The sequence below is a fragment of the Crassostrea angulata genome, chromosome 10 (genome assembly GCF_025612915.1).
Source record: "Crassostrea angulata isolate pt1a10 chromosome 10, ASM2561291v2, whole genome shotgun sequence".
Taxonomy (NCBI): Eukaryota; Metazoa; Mollusca; class Bivalvia; order Ostreida; family Ostreidae; genus Magallana; species Magallana angulata.
The window spans coordinates 53,349,685-53,371,513 of NC_069120.1; the positions used below are offsets into that span (position 1 = coordinate 53,349,685).

A 21,829-nucleotide genomic window follows, 5' to 3' on the forward strand; every position below is an offset into this window, starting at 1 on the left:
AGCCCGTTGTACCAAATCAAGCTACGTGTATTGGTTAATCACATTGTTTGTGCCTGTTTAGCCCGTTGTACCACAACAAGCTCCATGTATTGGTTAATCACATTGTTTGTGCCTGTTTAGCCCGTTGTACCACAGCAAGCTACGTGTATTGGTTAATCACATTGTTTGTGCCTGTTTAGCCCGTTGTACCACAACAAGCTACGTGTATAGGTTAATCACATTGTTTGTGCCTGTTTAGCCCGTTGTACCACAACAAGCTATGTGTATTGGTTAATCACATTGTTTGTGCCTGTTTAGCCCGTTGTACCACAACAAGCTACGTGTATTGGTTAATCCCATTGTTTGTGCCTGTTTAGCCGTTGTACCACAACAAAATACATGTTTTGGTTAATCCCATTGTTTGTGTATTGGTTAATCACATTGTTTGTGCCTGTTTAGCCCGTTGTACCACAACAAGCTACATGTATTGGTTAATCACATTGTTTGTGCCTGTTTAGCCCGTTGTACCACAACAAGCTACATGTATTGGTTAATCACATTGTTTGTGCCTGTTTAGCCCGTTGTACCACAACAAGCTACATGTATAGGTTAATCACATTGTTTGTGCCTGTTTAGTCCGTTGTACCACAACAAGCTACATGTATGCTACATGTATTGGTTAATCACATTGTTTGTGCCTGTTTAGTCCGTTGTACCACAACAAGCTACATGTATTGGTTAATCACATTGTTTGTGCCTGTTTAGTCCGTTGTACTACAACAAGCTACATGTATAAGTTAATCACATTGTTTGTGCCTGTTTAGCCCGTTGTACCACAACAAGCTACATGTATAAGTTAATCACATTGTTTGTGCCTGTTTAGCCCGTTGTACCACAACAAGCTACATGTATAAGTTAATCACATTGTTTGTGCCTGTTTAGCCCGTTGTACCACAACAAGCTACATGTATAGGTTAATCACATTGTTTGTGCCTGTTTAGCCCGTTGTACCACAACAAGCTACATGTATAGTTTAATCCCATTGTTTGTGCCTGTTTAGCCCGATGTACCACAACAAGCTAAGTGTATAGGTTAATCACATTGTTTGTGCCTGTTTAGCCCGTTGTACCACAACAAGCTACATGTATAAGTTAATCACATTGTTTGTGCCTGTTTAGCCCGTTGTACCACAACAAGCTACATGTATAGGTTAATCACATTGTTTGTGCCTGTTTAGCCCGTTGTACCACAACAAGCTACATGTATAGGTTAATCCCATTGTTTGTGCCTGTTTAGCCCGTTGTACCACAACAAGCTACATGTATAGGTTAATCACATTGTTTGTGCCTGTTTAGCCCGTTGTACCACAACAAGCTACATGTATTGGTTAATCCCATTGTTTGTGCCTGTTTAGCCCGTTGTACCACAACAAGCTGGATGCCACCACCATGCTGGGACGGATTCAGTTTGACTCGCGGGGTCAAATCATGGCCGCCGGAGCAGCCTCCATGCTGTTTGTCCTCAATGATAAAGAAAAGGTATGTGTAAAATAATTTGGTCGTGTTCAATGTTATAATCTGTTGGAAGAATTTGTCCTCAATGATAAAGAAAAGGTATGTGTAAAATAATTTGGTCATGTTCAATGTTATAATCTGTTGGAAGAATTTGTCCTCAATGATAAAGAAAAGGTATGTGTAAAATAATTTGGTCGTGTTCAATGTTATAATCTGTTGGAAGAATTTGTCCTCAATGATAAAGAAAAGGTATGTGTAAAATAATTTGGTCGTGTTCAATGTTATAATCTGTTGGAAGAATTTGTCCTCAATGATAAAGAAAAGGTATGTGTAAAATAATTCGGTCGTGTTCAATGTTATAATCTGTTGGAAGAAGGAACGTGGTGCTTATGGGAAGATCAGTGTAAACTTGGGTAGAGTGGAATATTTAAAGGAAGATATGTTTACGGCTTGATCAATGTACAGTTGTACACTGTTGTAAAATGAATGATTAAGAGGCAGATCTCTCAGGAGTCCTTCTTTTTTATTGTATACTATTGTAAAACTTTTATAACTCAAATACGATGGGTATAATGAATGAAAATAAATTATTCATATATATATATATGTAAATTAACCTTAGTTTTACTTAATTATAAGCATTTTTAAATATTTGTTTTCTATGCATATTTTTAGAAATGATCTTTTATTCTTTTAAGATATCCTAAACAGTAAACAATGTGCAAGTAAAATGTACTTAGCAAAAATGACTTGTCAAAACAAAAAACTTAATGTATAATACATGTACAGTGTAAATACAGATAGATCAAGACACAAGAAAAATTCATCCATGGCCTGTAAACAAGTCACACTGATCACTTTATTACATCCTTCTATGACCTGTAAACAGGTCACACTGATCACTTTATTACATCCTTGTATGACCTGTAAACAAGTCACACTGATCACTTTATTACATCCTTGTATGACCTGTAAACAAGTCACACTGATCACTTTATTACATCCTTGTATGACCTGTAAACAGGTCACACTGATTGCTTTATTACATCCTTCTATGACCTGTACACAAGTCACACTGATCACTTTATTACATCCTTGTATGACCTGTAAACAAGTCACACTGATCACTTTATTACATCCTTGTATGACCTGTAAACAAGTCACACTGATCACTTTATTACATCCTTCTATGACCTGTAAACAAGTCACACTGATCACTTTATTACATCCTTCTATGACCTGTAAACAGGTCACACTGATCACTTTATTACATCCTTCTATGACCTGTAAACAAGTCACACTGATCACTTTATTACATCCTTCTATGACCTGTAAACAAGTCACACTGATCACATTATTACATCCTTCTATGACCTGTCAACAAGTCACACTGATCTATTACATCCTTCTATGACCTGTAAACAAGTCACACTGATCGCTTTATTACACCCTTCTATGACCTGTAAACAAGTCACACTGATCACTTTATTACACCCTTCTATGACCTGTAAACAAGTCACACTGATCGCTTTATTACACCCTTCTATGACCTGTAAACAAGTCACACTGATCGCTTTATTACACCCTTCTATGACCTGTAAACAAGTCACACTGATCGCTTTATTACACCCTTCTATGACCTGTAAACAAGTCACACTGATCACTTTATTACACCCTTCTATGACCTGTAAACAAGTCACACTGATCACTTTATTACACCCTTCTATGACCTGTAAACAAGTCACACTGATCACTTTATTACACCCTTCTATGACCTGTAAACAAGTCACACTGATCACTTTATTACACCCTTCTATGACCTGTAAACAAGTCACACTGATCACTTTATTACACCCTTCTATGACCTGTAAACAAGTCATACTGATCACTTTGGTACATTCTTCTGTGACCTGTTAACAAGTTGTACTGCTCACATAAGTGCATCCTTCTATGACCTGTAAACAATTTATACTGTTGCATTCAGATGAGACCATCAGCTCTGAAGTGGGAATCTGAGGTCATTGAGTTAGTGCAGAAAGGTCATGCTCACGTGCAGGAGACCTATGTATACGCCACTCGCAGGTATGAATATCATCATCATCATTCAGGGCTACCTTTGGAATTTTAAGGGCAGAGACATTTCCCTTTCTTTTGAAAATTCATTTCATTGATGAAGCTGTGTAAAAGAGGTTATGCTGTAGTTATAAAAGTTGTAATATACACATGGGGGAAATTTAAGTGAAGAATGCAGTAAGCTGAAAACTGCCTAAAATACCACTGTGTGTATGATCAAAAAATTAAAACTTTAGTTTGGTTAATCAAAATATCATGAAATGTTTGTTCATAGCTCTTATCTATAAGATTAGTGTATTTTACTGAACAGATGTTGGATCTTTCAATTCATCATGTTAATTAATAACTTCAATTTCAATTGAATTTAAACCTTGTCCATTTAATGCAAGTACATGTATTTGAATCTGTAAAGTATTGCCCCTTTTGGTGTTTTTCTATCCAGTTTCGATGACGAAGGATATGGCGCGGTGAACGACGATATTAACCTCCTTTCGGTTGGCATCTGCATCGTCCTGATCTTTGTCATTGTCACTCTTGGAAGGTTCAATCTCATAGAACACAAGGTAACAAAGCACGATATTGTCTAGGCCACCAGAAATGTCTCCATCATAACAAAGCATGATGTTGTCTAGACCACCAGAAATGTCGCCATTGTGATTCATAGCTAATATAGAATAAGCATACTTACCGGTAATTGTAATAAGATTAAACAAATATGTGTATAAAACTTCGTTCCTTGAACTTTGAATTTATTTCAAATGCTAAAAACATTTCCTTTTGTAATTGATTCTTGCTCCAAAGATCCCTTTGCAGAGAGCTCTTTTATTGATATACAGCAAAACTCGAATATAACAAACACAGATATAACGAAATTATGGCTATTTCAAATTCTTATTTGATCTCAAATGTCCCAGCAAAGTTTTTATATAAATCTATAGAAAATTGTCACATATAACAAACAAGGCTATAAAGAAGGAATTTCAAGACATCCACAGGCAAAATTATAACATGTTTTATTATTTATATAACGCATATTCTCCATTATGACTATAACGAAGATTTTTCTATGGTCCCTTGAAATTCGCTATGAACAAGATTTGCTGTATCATGAAATAAGTCCCATCATAGGAACTGTAGTTTTTATGACAACACACAATACTTTGAAATTCGTAATTTTTACATGGAAAAAATATTAACTGATTTCCGCTGTTTCAGTGTTCAAGATGACATACACAAATCCTGTAGCTTTGTTAGTTGGTTTGCCTGTTTGCTCTAGCTGCTGATGTCCATATGTAGACTGTAACACTAGTTACATGTAGTTGGTCTGTCTGTCTGTTTTAGCTCCTTCTGTCATTGGCTGGACTGTTGAGTGTGGGAATGTCCATCGGGTTTGCCTACGGACTAGCCACTACATTCGATGTTATATATGGACCTGTACATGCCCTAATGCCTTTTTTGTTGCTAGGTAATTATTTCTTTATCATCTTAAGATTATTTATTTCAATAATTTACACCAAATATTGGTGAAGAAGGGACACTCTGTCCACGTGTATGTGGCAAGGTTTTCAAATCTAGTTTCTTTTAACCACTAGAAAAGTAAATCAAAGATAAAACAGGAGGTAAAAATGTCAAATGAGAAAATATTTAAATTTTGATAAGGTCAAAATAAAAGGTTGTTGCTTCATTGTTTTGTTAGTAATTTGTTGTTTATTTCTATTTACAATTCACTTTCTTTATAAATGATGTCAAGGTACATTAAGCGTCTGCCTTTAAAATCCTTGACCTATCTGTACTAGGTATAGGGGTGGATGACATGTTTGTCATTGTGGAAGCCTGGAAGAATCTTACCCCCGAGGAGCTGAAGCTTCCCCTCCCTGAACAAGTTGCCATGACGATGAAGCACGCTGGGGTTTCAGTGACTGTGACCTCTGTGACGGACATCGTGGCCTTCGCAATCGGCGCCTCCACGGTACGTACAGAGAACTATGTCGTAATCCAATTCACATCAGTTTGTAAATTGTGGATTATTTGTCAAGTTATGATATGTTCACAGTATCTTATACTACACAGTTGATTTACTGTTGGTGTCCCCATAGGTTATATCAGACCTGAGCAAACAGAGAGCTTCATTGTAATCAAATTAATAGTTGTACCGTAGTATCTGTAAAATGTGGCCTGTGTGTCAAGTATATACACTAGAATGCTATGCCTCACAGTTTCTGTTGGTTGTCTCAAGGTCATTCAGATCGATGTGACCTTTTTTCTGTAATATTTGTACACAGTATGTTATACTGTTAATCACTGTTGGCATCTCTGTAGGTTATACCAGGCCTAAGTGCCTTCTGTATTGATGCAGCCCTTGGAATCCTGGCCCTGTTCATCCTTCAGTCGACCTTTTTTGTGGCGTGTCTGACTTTGGATCAGAAGCGTATTGCTGCCCGTAGAGATGCCATTCTGTGCTGTTTAGCCTACAAAAGCTTTGAGCCAAACAAATGCAGTCAGAAAAACTTCTTGGCTCTGGCCTTTGAGAATTACATTGGACCATTGCTGATGAAGACACCATCCAAGGTTTGTACAAGGTCACTAGAAACATTGCCAAGGAAAAAAATAACTTTAAAATTTATATGCTGAATTGTTCTGTATTCAGTTTAATCATGGCCTTAATTTTTGTTCAACCAGTATTGGTTCAATAAATGCACAGTATTTTTCATCTAATACTGTAAATTCCTAATCAAACGCAAGGAATTAATATCCCCATAAAATTGCGAGAAGAGCAGCTCGTGGATTTTAAAATCTTGCTTTTTTTTTTTTGGACATATGTAAACTATTTGGAATTGGGAAAAAAAATTGGTGTTCGAGATTTTTTATTCGCGATTTGATGCAAAACCATTAAATAGCAGAATTGAGTACTCGCTATTTAAGAAATCTACAGTTAACTGTTTCCTGGTTTTAGATTATTGTGATGCTGGTGACAGTCTCTCTGTTGGGGGTCAACATCTACGGCTTCTACCACCTGAAGCAGGACTTTGACCTCACTATGTACATTCCGTCCAATTCCTATGCCCACAAGTTCTCCAAAGCCCAGGATAAGTACTTCCCGAACCGCGGAGTGGACGTCAATGTGTATTGTGGTCAGTTGGAACAAAACAGATGTTATTTTCAAAAGGATTGCCTTAGCATACATTTATTTCAGATGTTGGGGAAAGAATTCTTAGACTTTATTTTAATTATTCTGAAGGTGACATACATTACGGCTCTAGTCAGAAGATCCTTAACAACATGCTGCACAGAATCAGCACAGATCCGGGGGTGGAGAATGGAACAGTCATAAGCTGGTTCCCTGCCTTCACCACCTGGATTAGAAGTCTTAATGATTCCAGCCTGGCCATGTATAGTAAGTCTAACTCTTGACATTTATTTGAAATATAATTATCATGCAAAATATATAATTCATTGATTGATTTGATTTAAACTTTTTGTATTTTATTACTCCCTCTACATAATGAGGCAGCAGGTTATCTGTGAAGAGACGGACCTAAAAGGCTAAAATGGCCTCTATCTTTTAAATATGTAATTGATCTATTTATAGAATGTAATGATATATTTTGTTACCAGAATTTATTATTATAACATTGTTATGAACTATTTGTACATTGTAATGAACTATTTGTACATTGTAATGAACTATTTGTACATTGTAGTGAACTATTTGTACATTGAAGTGAACTATTTGTACATTGTAGTGAACTATTTATACATTGTAGTGAACTATTTGTACATTGTAGTGAACTATTTGTACACTGTAGTGAACTATTTGTACATTGTAGTGAACTATTTGTACACTGTAGTGAACTATTTGTACACTGTAGTGAACTATTTGTACATTGTAGTGAACTATTTGTACACTGTAGTGAACTATTTGTACACTGTAGTGAACTATTTGTACACTGTAGTGAAGTATTTGTACATTGTAGTGAACTATTTGTACACTGTAGTGAACTATTTGTACATTGTAGTGAACTATTTGTACACTGTAGTGAACTATTTGTACATGGTAGTGAACTATTTGTACATTGTAGTGAACTATTTGTACATTGTAGTGAACTATTTGTACATTGTAGTGAACTATTTGTGCATTGTAGTGAAGTATTTGTACATTGTAGTGAACTATTTGTACACTGTAGTGAACTATTTGTACATTGTAATGTTCATATGCTGTATGCTGCTGTTGACTTGTTCCACAGATCATTATCCGTACGACGAGCACGAGTTTGATTCCCTGGCCCTAACATTTATTGAGAATACACCAGTAGGGCACGCCTTCAAGAGATTTGTTAAATTTGACAAGACCACTCACCCCCCTGTCCTAAAGGTGAGAGTTGTGCAGGGCCATCAAATGTAGATATGCTCACCTGTATTTACATCTGAGGTGAAGCTTAGAATGATTCATTTTATACTGGATCCCTTAAATTACATCCTCCTTAGATAAAGTATTAAATTCTTTTCTAATTACAGCACTTCCTATTAGGATTGTAATTCCTCAGGACATGTCTCTGATAGGTTGTTTTGCTATTCTGATTTCTTTAGGCCATGTACTTCTCACTGCGACACACCAGTCAACCAAACTCCCAGGCGGAAATCGATGCCATGGAAGATCTCCGCGAAATCACGGACAACTCTGGACTTCCCAAAGGAATGTGTTTCCCGTATTGCCCGCAGTATCTAACCTATGAAACAAACAAGGTTTTAAATTATAAAGCAATCATAAATTAATATACTGTATATCAGGTTTTTTCCGCGTCATGTTTTTTCCGCGAATCAGAGCCTAGAAGGATATATAAAATTTACGCAAATCAAATTTTTACTATTTCAAAGTCACATATCCAAATTGTCGCTCTTTCGAACAATGAAACCATATACATGATTTCCTTAATGTAAAACAATTACCAATAATTATTTTCAGAGACGCAAACAGTCATAGATAAATAGATCATGTACCGTTTCATATAACAGTAGCTCAGGTATAATTAGACATCGGTGTAGACAAGGAAAGCGACCGATTTAATTAGCTTGTCAATGGATTATTAAATAAACAACGAGGCTTACAAATCTATTATCTGGTGCTTGTCCTCCGATCCCGCAATTTCTACCTCTAACTATACTAACTGAACACAGTTCACCGTCATTTTACTTACATGTTTACTTTATCAGGAAAGAGAAAACTCTATTACAAAAACAAAACTTTGTATCAAATTTACGCTGATTTATTTTTCGCGTTTCGGAAATCGTCGCGAACAAAGCGGAAATTGGATACATGCGGAAAAAACCTGATATACGGTAGATGTAGAGTGAAGCAAAAGAAATGGTGTATAATACATTTAAGCTCTCTACATATGTAATGTATCATATTTTTACTTATATTATTACCCTCAGTGTTAGCAATATACTTGGCAACAGGTAACACAATGAATTGTTACATGCGCATGAATTATGCACGTATGGTTCGCCGTAGAATTTATTATTAACAAAATATAAAGTTTTCTTTAAAATTAAGACATTCAGTATAATAAAATAAATAGTGCCTGTTTGTGAGGGCAACAGTTGAAATTGACATCCCTCGAAAACCATCGTCAACTTTCACTTCGAGTCAGTTGACAATGGTTTTCTCGGGGTGTCAATTTCAACTGTTACCATCCCAAACAGGCACTATTCATGTAGATGTAATTCCACTAATTTAACATTTCTGAAAACTAATTATGGATTTGATACATGATCTACATACTATACTGATGACATTTATATGTCACAGTGACACAGTTTCCATTCTTTGGACAGGTATTACAGGTGGAGCTGTACCGAAACCTGGCCCTGGCGGGGGCGTGTGTGTTCTTTGTGACCCTGGTCCTGATCGCCAACGTCCTGACCAGTCTAATCGTGTTCACCTGCGTCATCTTCACCCTGGTGAGTAATTTGGGGGTCCTGGCTCCGATTTCACAAAAAAACTTAAGTCAAATTTCAGAATTAAGTTTTTTCTCAAATATTTGCATTTCTCAAAAAAACTTGTCATGTTTTTCACTCAATTTTAGAAAAAACTTAAGTTACCTCCATAGAAGACTCAAGTCAAATCTCAAATAAAAATATGTCATAAACATCGTTAATACAGTATTATATAGTCTGTAATGTCAGTTTACATGGACATAAGTTATCCTAAACCAGGTTATTGTTATATTAACTTTGCTGAGTGGTGTATGGAAGACGCAGGTAATTTTGATGACCTGCATGTTTCTGTAATATTGTTTATCACTGTCTACAGGTGAATGTGGCGTTTACAATGAACTTTTGTAGCTATTATATCATTATGTCCACATCTATTTAACAACAGGTAGATGTGGCGGGTACGATGTATTTTTGGGGTGTGACCATCGACACGGCCAGCAGTATCCTGTTGACACTGTGTGTGGGGCTGGCCGTCGATTACTCCGCTCACATTGGACACACATTTATGACTGTGTCAGGCGCCAAAAACGGTACGTCAACTGTAAGATTTAAAGTAAATTTGTTTATTCAGTTTGTGGCTTCATCATGCTTGATTACAGTAATTTATGGTAAACTGTAGAAGCAGATATATTCGTTTGGGATTTAATTTCGTTATTATCGTTGGCAGAATAAATCAACGAAATTAAATCCACAACGAATTTTTAACCCAAGTATTAATATACAGAGTTAATACATTTAAAAAATTATGTTTTGAGGAAATTAAATGCCAACAAAATTTTATTTGGTTTAAAAACAGCAAAATTTTAACCCAATCAAAAAATGTGCTTCTACAGTATATATGTCCCTTATTTTCTCTGTAAAAGTTTGTATTTTTCTTACCAGCATTCCACAAAATTATCCCTTTTAGTTTAAAAACTAAACAGATAAAGTTACAAATGGTAACAATCTGAATCAAATAAGAACGAACAATAAGGAGAAATCAATATATTTAGAATGTAAAATAAATACCGGTGCAAACTCAGGATAGATCTTGGATGTTTTATTTTACGACAGAGCGCCCTGTAATGGCCTTGAAGGAGATTGGACCAGCCGTGTTTAATGGAGGATTCAGCACCTTCCTGGCATTTGTCCTCCTGGCCAACAGCAACAGCTATGGTTTCTCCTTATTCTTTAGAGTTAGTATCTGGGCTTCCTTTCAAAAAAAATTTTTAAATTTAATTTTGAGGTTTTTCTGATTTTTCTGCTTATTTCACTTTTCAAGTGATTGAGCTAGTATCTTTAATTTTTAAGGTATTTTTGTTTTTTTTATGTAGTTTTCAATAAGAATTATGTACATTCATTTGCATTGATTTGGTGGTGTTTGATTGGTTATTCTTTCATATATTTTACTCCCTCTGTAACAGGTGTTTTTCACGGTGGTTCTGTTTGGGCTTTTCCATGGATTAGTGTACCTCCCTGTGGTGCTGAGTTGGTTGGGACCCGAGCCCTACCACACGTCCTCTGTCCACATGTCACCACGGCGACAGATCGAGATGGATAAAGCGTCCAATGGACATGTAGAGGGATCAAAACTACTAGACCAGGTCAGTGTGAGGTCAAAGCAGTCAACATTGATATCATGTTATGTTAACGCTTTTTTAACTATTTCAATTAGGACTAAAATTGTAGCTTAAACAGAATATTATGAAATGGAGATACATCTAAAAAGTTGGGTTAATACTTTCAGCTTTGGTGTCATTAAATACAGTGAAACTTTTCAAACCGGCACCCCTGAAAACCAGTACCCCCTCAATATCAGCCTATATAAAAAGTTCCGGCCAGCTCTCTCTTTATTTCTTATATTTAAACCATTACAAAAACGGCACCCCCTGAATAACGGACACCGGTGTTTTTTGGTTGGCTGAGGTTTAAAGGGGCATGGTCACGATTTTGGTCAAATTTTATTTTTCTGCATTTATTATTTACAATGCTTTAGGAATGCATTTCTAATGATCAAATGAAATATGGGTGCCAGTCAATGAGTTTTAAGCAAGATACAGGGCTCACAATTCTTTGTCATGTAAACAAGGCTCGTGCCCTGTTTTTGTTTACATAGGTTCAATATACCAGCAAAAAATCTTTTTCAAGCTGATTTGTCTATCTTCTTATTCATTTTAAGCATAAATAAACAGTTCCTAAGGATTAACACATTTATTTCAGGTTTAAAACTGGAATTTTCACTTCAACATGCGAAATGTAAACAAACGCTTTGTTTACATAGTGAAGATTTGTAAGCTCTGTAACTCGCTTATAACTCAACAAATGACACTTAAATTTTGGTTGCCTATTAAAAATGCCTTACTGAAGCATTGTAAACAATAAAATCAAAAAAAAAAATTTGACCAAAATCGTTACCATGCCCCTTTAACAAACATGTGAAATATACCCTCAAAAAACCGGTGTATAGCCAGAGGACAGAGGACAGAGACACCCCTATAATTGACGGAAGGTGGTAAAACGACTCGACAGGGTGTCAGTGTTAATGACGAGTGCATATGGCTTTATAATGGGTTGTTTAATAAATGTTGTTATATTAAATGATTGAGAAATCATGTTTTTTTTGGTGTTTATTCTTGTTTTATTTTTCAATTCATTGATTCGATTCATATTTAGTTATTGTATTCTATTTTATACTACACTTATAGTAAAGATTAGAACTCATGCAGCGATAAATCAAACGTCAATGATAATTTCCTTAACAATGCCTAGAGTTTACTGAACCTCAGTAAACCAGCACCCCCTGTATACCGGCCTTTTTGTCCGGTCCGGCAGCCTGCCGGTTTTGGGAAGTTTCACTGTATGTAAACCCTTTAAATTTAAATTTTGAAATCAATATTTTCAATTATCTTAGCCCTTTTACGATATCTTACATCCATTTTGATGAAAGTTGTATCTCCATTGAAACCAGTGGATTTGATTCCTATTGAATAGAAAACCTACAGTATTTGTGATTATTGGCCGGTAGTTATAATTAACTGTTTATTTGTTTATTTGATTTTAACTTATTCATTGTAAATATCTTACAGCAATATGAGCTGCAATTTTAATGTGGAATTTTTATTTTTAAAGAAAATGTTTTTTCTAGTATAATGACAAAAAATATCATGGTTTCTATTAAAATTTCTGCAAGTTAATTTTTGTGGGAAAAGCCGTTAAGAAGCCTTTTTGGAGCAAAACTGAATTATTGTCGTCCTGCACAAAAATTGATCTGCTATATATTTCTTAGAAAAGAAATCTGTCTTCTGACAAAAATCAATTATTTTTTCAAATCTTTATTATAATTATAAATGTTTAACTTACATGCAGAATTATTATACTAGCAGGTTTTTTCCAGCAAAATAAAATTTTTAAAAATACAGCTCATATTGCTTTAAAGAATGCAAAAGGTTAAGACGTGAGTACATGTACATATATAAACAACTTATGAGGTTCTGATCGACTTCTAGGGTTTGAATCTCAAGTGTATGTAATCTATTTATATTAAACTTGTATGTTTAGGATACAGTAAAAGGGTAAGTACCTGTCTCACCTGCATGGGTGTCTACCTGAATCCTGGCTATGATTTGTAACTTCTTCCTTCAAACTCAATGTGTCATGCTTGGAAGCTGGGCTCTTTGGTTTGCTATTCTTTTTTCTTTTTGATGAGTTCAGAAACTTAAATGCTATGCCTAGGAAACTAGAACAAAATGTAGTTTATAATGCTTACAATTTAATATGTTGTGCAAATAGAATCTAAGCTGTATATAATTAAATGGTTCTTTAGATCAACAGTTGTTTGAATGCATGATATTTTTAAAGCTGTCCTTAATAAACATACTAGTAGTTTATGGACACGGCTTCTCACAATATCCTAAGCTTTTGGAGCTAGAATTTTAATTATCTTCTGTCCATGCTTTCTGACAGCTAAGCCAGAATTTTGATTCTTTGCTAATGCTTTTTAACATTAAACCTCTCTCTCTTTCTCTCTCTCTCTCTCTCTCTCTCTCTCTCTCTCTCTCTGGGATTCTGTTTCTGCTTCTAATATGTTCTCTATTGATGAAATTGGTTTTTATTCCCTCTATTTGTTAGATTTAATGTCCTCTTTATTTGGGAGATTTTATGGTCTGTTTTTTAACGATCTAAATGTATCTCAATTTTAGGTGTTTTGTGTTCTCTTCACGACTGTCACTTTCATCCTCCCCCTCAGATTTATTGATTCATTCTTGCTTTAATTTGCTACTTGCACAATTTAAACACTAGTCGGTAGTGCCTAGCATACAGAGTAAAAAACATCAAAAAAATTCCTCATTTCCTAAATTGTAAGCCGATTGATTTGATTACTGGTATATGCACTTTTCTTTGTCATACATGATAATGTTTGCATGTTATTTTTTTTCTTTATCTTGTAATTATAAATCAATTTTCAGCTAAAATATAAATTATCTTAATTATATTATATAATAAACTTTTGTAAAATTTTCTTATGACTTCTAAGTAAAGTTGTGTGCACTTGATGAAATGTAGTTGAGTGTATCCTAGGTATTAGGAATGAATGATGATTTTTATTGATCGATTACAGATGTTGAATTGTAAAAATCAATTTTCTCCACTATGTAAATATCCTATCCATAATCTCCTATCAGCAAACATAATAAACAGGAAATGTCAATGAATAAATCAAAGGAATCAAACGACCTGAATGTGTAGTGATAATTAAACAATTCAGTGAAAGGTTTAATGAAGCAGTCTGAAAAACAAATCAGTAGGGAGTTGTTCAAATGCAATTTCAAATCTTATCTTTTTATCTTTTACAGGCAAGCTCACACAGAGTTTCAGGAAAAAATATTTTGAATTAATGGATATGTGAAATACAGTGTAATCTTTAATATCCATTGATCTTGATTTTTGTAGAGAGGAAGAGTATTCACCACAAGAGGAGAGCAGTTCAGTATAAATCAGGTAAAGAGTGAATCCAGACTTCCAACAAGCTTACAGTATAGTTCTCTGATGATAAACTGATATCATCAAACCTGATGATAAACTGATATCATCAAACCAGATACTAGACTGATATCATTAAACCTAGTATAAGACTGATATCATTTAACCTGATGATAGGCTGATATCACTAAACCTGACAAAAGGCTGATATCATATGCTGATATCAATAAACCTAGTGATAGGCTGATATCATTTAACCTGATGATAGGCTGATATCATTTCACCTGATGATAGGCTGATATCTTTTAACCTGACAATAGGCTGATATCATTTAACCTGATAATAAACTGATATCAATGAACCTGATGATAGGCTGATATAATTGAACCTGATGATAGGCTGATATCAATGAACCTAATGATAGGCTGATATCATTTAACCTGATTATAGGCTGATATCATTGAACCTGATGATAGGCTGATATCATTTAACCTGATAATAGGCTGATATCATTTAACCTGACAATAGGCTGATATCATTTAACCTGACAATAGGCTGATATCATTAAACCTGATAATAGACTGATATCATTAAACCTGATGATTGGCTGATATTATTTTACATGATGATAGACTGATATCTTTAACCTGATAATAAGCTGATATCATTTAACCTGATGATAAGCTGATATCATTGAACCTAATGATAGGCTGATATCATTTAACCTGAATATAGGCTGATATCATTTAACCTGACAATAGGCTGATATCAATGAACCTGACAATAAGCTGATATCATTTAACCTGATGATAAGCTGATATCATTTAACCTGATTGTAGACTGATATCATTTTACCTGATATTAGACTGATGTCATTTAACCTGACAATAGACTGATATCATTTAACCTGATATTAGACTGATATCAATTAACCTGATAATAAGCTGATGTCATTTTTCCTAACGATAGGCTGAAATCATTTAACCTGATGTCATTTAACCTGATAATAAGCTGATATCATTTAACCTGATGATAGGCTGATATCATTTTACCTGAAGATAGACAGATATCATTAAACCTGACAATAGGCTGATATCAATAAACCTGATGATAGGCTGATATTATTTTACATGATATTAGACTGACATCAGTTCACCTGACGAAAGGGTGATATCATTTAACCTGATATTAGACTGATATCATTTAACATGATATTGGACTGATATCAGTCAACCTGACGATAGGCTGATATCATTTCACCTGATGATAGGCTGATATCATTTAACCTGATATTAGACTGATATCATTTACCATGATATTGGACTGATATCAGTTAACCTGACGATAGGCTGATATCATTAGACCTGATGATAGGCTGATATCATTTAACCTGATATTAGACTGATATCATTTTACCTGATATAAGACTGATATCATTTAACCTGATGATAGGCTGATATCATTAAACCTGATGATAGGTTGATATCATTAAACCTGATATTAGACTGATATCATTAAACCTGATGATAGGCTGATATCATTAAACCTGATGATAGGCTGATATCATTTAACCTGATATTAGACTGATATCATTTAACCTGATAATAATCTGATGTTATTTTTCCTAATGATAGACTGAAATCATTTAACCTGATGTCTTTTAACCTGATAATAAGATGATATCATTTAATCTGATGAAAGGCTGATATCATTTTACCTGATATTAGACTGATATCATTTAACCTGATGATAAGTTGGTATCATTTAACCTGATAATAAGCTGATATCATTTAAGGTAGTTCTATACTCGGCACTAAATGGGCTCAATCATTAAAAGCTTAGCTTTAAATGATAAATACACATTCTAGCAATACATATACAAAAGAAAATATGTATGTTTACATGCTAGTTTGTTTGTTATCACCTCTCAGACGGGTGTACCCCCTTGCGAAAATTATTGACAATTATGAAATTTGCCAGCCGTCCGTTTTTCCTAAAAATAATTACCGATTTTGGGAAAATTAGAAATGAACATACAAAATAGAGTATCAATATTTATTTAAGCCATATCTCATCAATAATTTTGCGCAAATTTTTGTAAGTAAGTACGCTTTATGGACCTGATGTATCAAAATAGAATACAAAAAGTGCAATGCTAGTATCGCGTTTGGTAATTTTTTTACTATTTTATGGACTCAAACTTAAATTCATGGTGTTTATTCTATAGATTGACATCTTAGAAAAAAGATTTGGTAAAATAAATTATATGTTGACGGATTACTTTTCACGCTATAAGCTCTAAACCAAGTAGATCCTGACGAAAAAATCCGTAAAAATCACATTTGGCTACAGTTTTCTGCCTAGATCTGTTAACAATGTTATATATCATAAAAACATCAATTAATTGACGATTGATCAAATTCTAAATAGCTTCTGTCTCTAAATTTAAACCGGTTTTAGTAAAAGAAAAAGAAGAATTGAGGGGGGGGGGGGGGTCAAAACAAAGAAGATATACGCATACCTGAGGTCCTGGTTAATCAGAAACTTCGTTTTTCATTTTACTTTAACAGAATCGAGTTTCTCAACATTAATCATTTCTATCTCTAATAGAATACATATATTACCGTTCTAATTGCTTATTATTGCCATTGTTTACAACAGCGATGTAGAGCAAAATCAATACCGGGTATCAAAAACGCTTTGTAAAAGTCGAACCAATATTGTAAAATCCGTATTATGACGTAGTGCGATACTCGGACTACTTTAATCTGATGAAAGGCTGATATCATTTTACCTGAAGATAGACAGATATCATTTAACCTGACAATAAGCTGATATCAATAAACCTGATGATAGGCTGATATTATTTAACATGATATTAGACTGATATCAGTTAACCTGACGATGGGCTGATATCATTAGACTTGAAGATAGGCTGATATCATTTAACCTGATATTAGACTGATATAATTTAACCTGATGATAGGCTGATATCATTAAACCTGATGATAGGTTGATATCATTTAACCTGATATTAGACTGATATCATTTAACCTGATGATAGGCTGATATCATTTCACCTGATATAAGACTGATATCATTTAACCTTATGATAGGCTGATATCATTTAACCTGATATTAGACTGATATCATTGAACCTAATGATAGGCTGATATCATTAAACCTGATGATAGGCTGATATCATTTTACCTGATATTAGACTGATATCATTTAACCTTATGATAGACTGATATCATTAAACCTGATGATAGGCTGATATCATTTAACCTGATGATAGGCTGATATCATTTAACATGATATTAGACTGATATCATTAAACCTGATGATAGGCTGATATCATTTAACCTGATGATAGGCTGATATCATTAGACCTGATGATAGGTTGATATCATTTTACCTGATATTAGACTGATATCATTTAACCTAATGATAGACTGATATCATTAAACCTGATTATAGGCTGATATCATTTAACCTGATGATAGGCTGATATCATTAAACCTGATGATAGGCTGATATCATTTTACCTGATGATAGGCTGATATCATTAAACCTGATGATAGGCTGATATCATTTCACCTGATGATAGGCTGATATCATTTCACCTGATGATAGGCTGATATCATTAAACCTGATGATAGGCTGATATCATTTTACCTGATGATAGGCTGATATCATTAAACCTGATGATTGGCTGATATCATTAAACCTGATGATAGGCTGATATCATTTCACCTGATGATAGGCTGATATCATTAAACCTGATGATAGGCTGATATCATTTTACCCGATATTAGACTTTATTTTACATGATAATAGACTGATAATATTTAATCTGATGAAAGGTTGATATCATTGAATTAAATTGATTCTTTTACAGGGTAAACAGAGCTTCATAGTTTCTGCGGATCAAGTACGTCTCTATAGTAACCAAAATGGCTGCCAAGCAGTGATGGTGTATATTTGAAGTCTCATTCCTTGTAGTCTCCCAATGACTACCTCATCAAAGTCAGTGTCATGCCAGAAAATTTTATTGACATCACCTATATGTTTAGTCATGAAAAAATAACACTAATGTGATCAGGATTGCTAATCTGAGAGAAAACAATATTTAAGCAAGGGAATTCCCTTGTGGAACTCATCAGACTTTTGGATTGTCTCACTCCCAACAATATTTGTTCTGTATTGACATGAACTTGAGGGTTAACAAGGGAGCGTGTCGGGTTTATCTCAGGATTGATTGATATTTGTCTGTGATTATTATGATAACTTGTAGCAAATGGTAAAGCAGTCAATACCAGTGAATGTAGTGTTAACACACATTTCTTTGTTCTAATGTTATCCAAACTTTAGTATGTACGTGTTATTAGACAGACTTTCTGTTCCCTGTATGTGTCACATTTTGTTTTCAAATTTTATTTATACAAGGGTAGGTTTTTTTTATGATTTTTAATAATAATTGTTAATGATTGTTGTTGATCTGGCCATCATATAGTATGTTAATTATGATTCATGGAACAATACAATGTCAAGAGAGTTAAATCTTGCAAAGAGCACAATATTATTTGGAGGGTCAATGGCCAATGACTATATTGATCTCCTTTAAAAGGTGAACTCTATATAAAAATATAGGAAAGTACCTATATAAGAATATAGGGAAATGCCCAAATCTAAATGCTAAAATATATAGACTATTTCTTTAATAAATAATAGTTCATAGCAAAAGAGGTCATATCTTAAAATTAATCTCTGAGAGTTGCGCATGTCAATGAATCGGCCAAGGAGAATTAAGTACGTGGTACAGACAGACGAAAAATGAATATGCATTTTAAGAATTATCAATTTTTTACCAACCATGAAAAATGTGTGAAAAAATATTGGAGAAAAAAATGTTTCAGTGTTTAAATGAAGAAGGATGAAGATTTTTAACTGATTATTTAGGGAATTATGAATAATGCAGGTACATGTTTTAATATTGCTACAACGTGTCAAATTGATACTGCATACCTATATCATATCATGATATGTCATGTTTATTTGCATCCGAGATGCTACAATCAGAGGACTGTCTGTTTTATTTTTATCTAAACCTTGTTTGCTGCTTTGTTTGTGAGGTCCAGTCTTCTGATATTGTTAGTTCAGTCTGTCAGACTGTGAATATAGACTGTGCAATAAACGACTAGAAACAATGGCACCCACGATCAGCTTCCTAAATCAACAGTAAAGGACTGTATATGTTTTAGGCCTAAAATGGCCTCCAAAAATGAGCCTCATCCTTTTTCAGTAATTCATTGTTGTCTTTTTATAGATAAAATATGAAGTTTTTTAATCAATTTCATTTTGATCCAAATACCTACAATTCAAAAATAAGACGAAAATTCAACCGTTTCCAGCCATTTTTTGCATTTTAAGCATTAACCACCTTCTTTTAATAGTGTTTTTCTTTGAGAGAACATTGAGCACATGCTTGAACAAACAAAGTACTTTCATCAGAGTTGTATAGAAATTCTCCTTCCTCAAAGTGTCGCTCTGTGTTTCCCATTTGAAAAAAAGATGAGAAAATGTTAATTTTTGACAGATTTTGATTGAATTACAAAAAAAGTGTCACTTCTGACATCACATACTACCAGTGGGTAGAAATAAATCAAATAATTGGGTGAAAAATATATTAAATCTTTAAAAAAAAAAAACAACATAGCAATTTAATGTACCTAAAACCTTTAAATAATGCAAATAATGGGGACCAAATTATATAAAGCTCTTTAATCATTGTATCACAGAGACCCGGCTGACTGTGTCACTATGTACTAATAGTTATGTTCGGTTGTAATACACTAGTCTTAATTTGAAATCAACTGGAAGTGGAGTATTGATACTGTAGGGTTTTTTTTTTTTTATAGAATTTTCTATCTTCTCAGGCTTATTTAAATTATTACTTTATTAAAATGATTTTGTTTTTGCTTGTTTTTGCAATGGAAAATATTTACAATTTGATGCGTCAAGTCAAAACAGAATCTGTTCTTATACGTGTATAGTAATAGGTATCTCTTCTCTCAAACAATATTTTATTGATAGTTTAGCTCAAACCTATCTTTTCTATAATAAAAAGTTTTGATTATTTTTTTAAGAAAATAAAGCTGTGGAACATTGAGAATGTGAAGTTCCTTTTTGCTGTAAACCACTAGTCCTTTACACAATGGCGATTGTTGTCAGTTTTTTTGGTTGATTTTACTGTGCAGGTTATGTTGACACTGCATGCTTTTCAATTATGATTTAAATTTCTGTTTGGTATTAAATTTTTCTAAGCGAATTTTAATTTGAGTGCTAAACAGACGCAGTATGGCTGGTACATGTTTAAGCCATGCAATACTTTTGTATTTTATTCTTTGTCAATTTAGGTGTCCGCATTATGCCTTTGTTTTATTTATTGAATTAAACCACGGAATACTCCACTGGGTACGAGGAAATCCTACCACAATCCGGTGATCCTTAACGTGTGTGATTATATATTTAAGTTTCTAATCAATAAATATTATGATCAGTTCTGCTTTGTTTCATCATTTGACCCGTTAATAGTTATAGCTCGGAAAACCATATCCCGCCGCCCTAAAAACGTCAACTTTAATTTCCTACATATGTAACAATGCTACGGATCAGGTAGATAGTAGGACGTTTCACTTTTGATAATATATTTCCCGAAATCTGATTAGCAACAAACTAGTGACCATACAAGATCTACCCGTCTGATTAAAGACTTTAGTGTCTGTCGGCGTATGAAAGTCTTTTATAAATCTTCAACTGGCAAAAGACATCTTTAATTTATTGTTTATTCCTCTTAGTTTATGATACTGGTATCCAACACATCGGGTTGTGGATGATGCAATGATTTGGATCCGTCTGTCGGACCATAAGTCCTCTTTTTATTGTCATCGCAACTCTAAAGTTTCTGCGCAGAATTTCAGGAATATTGTTATATGATCCAGTTAAACAGTTTGTCAGTGCCTTATCTCTGAACAAAAATCATTAAACTTCATTGTTTTCAACATGCATGTATTTCAAATTCTAAATAGAAGTAAGTTATTTTGAATTTTAAAAAACTTCATATGTAAAACTCATTCTTTTCATTTCATATTTCTTTTAAGTTCTCAACAGAATTTCGTTACACTTCGAAGTTACATTTGAATTTGGACATACAAGGGTTGTCCCAAAACAGTGTGGACAAGTGGCGTTATTCTCTTAATCGAAGACACAGGAAGATGGAACTCGTAGTAAAACGGCGACGCCAG

At 34.0% G+C, this 21,829-nt stretch overlaps 1 protein-coding gene across 2 annotated transcripts in view; it reads left to right on the forward strand.

The window, feature by feature from the left end:
• LOC128165780 (protein patched homolog 1-like) overlaps positions 1 to 21,086 on the forward strand; it is a 53,760-nt gene extending 32,674 nt beyond the window's left edge. The window contains exons 5-21 of one of the 2 annotated variants that reach the window (XM_052830610.1): positions 1,394 to 1,517; positions 3,478 to 3,575; positions 4,009 to 4,129; positions 4,908 to 5,031; positions 5,363 to 5,535; positions 5,886 to 6,134; positions 6,520 to 6,697; positions 6,805 to 6,960; positions 7,811 to 7,938; positions 8,154 to 8,309; positions 9,402 to 9,527; positions 9,949 to 10,093; positions 10,617 to 10,738; positions 10,967 to 11,146; positions 13,101 to 13,114; positions 14,493 to 14,540; positions 18,424 to 21,086. In XM_052830610.1, coding sequence (XP_052686570.1) covers positions 1,394 to 1,517; positions 3,478 to 3,575; positions 4,009 to 4,129; positions 4,908 to 5,031; positions 5,363 to 5,535; positions 5,886 to 6,134; positions 6,520 to 6,697; positions 6,805 to 6,960; positions 7,811 to 7,938; positions 8,154 to 8,309; positions 9,402 to 9,527; positions 9,949 to 10,093; positions 10,617 to 10,738; positions 10,967 to 11,146; positions 13,101 to 13,114; positions 14,493 to 14,535 — 2,137 coding nt within the window. In that variant the 3' untranslated portion in view covers positions 14,536 to 14,540; positions 18,424 to 21,086. The remainder of the gene's footprint in view (positions 1 to 1,393; positions 1,518 to 3,477; positions 3,576 to 4,008; positions 4,130 to 4,907; positions 5,032 to 5,362; positions 5,536 to 5,885; positions 6,135 to 6,519; positions 6,698 to 6,804; positions 6,961 to 7,810; positions 7,939 to 8,153; positions 8,310 to 9,401; positions 9,528 to 9,948; positions 10,094 to 10,616; positions 10,739 to 10,966; positions 11,147 to 13,100; positions 13,115 to 14,492; positions 14,541 to 18,423) is intronic. The other variant, XM_052830612.1, reaches the window with a different exon arrangement.
• Positions 21,087 to 21,829: the final 743 nt, after the last annotated feature.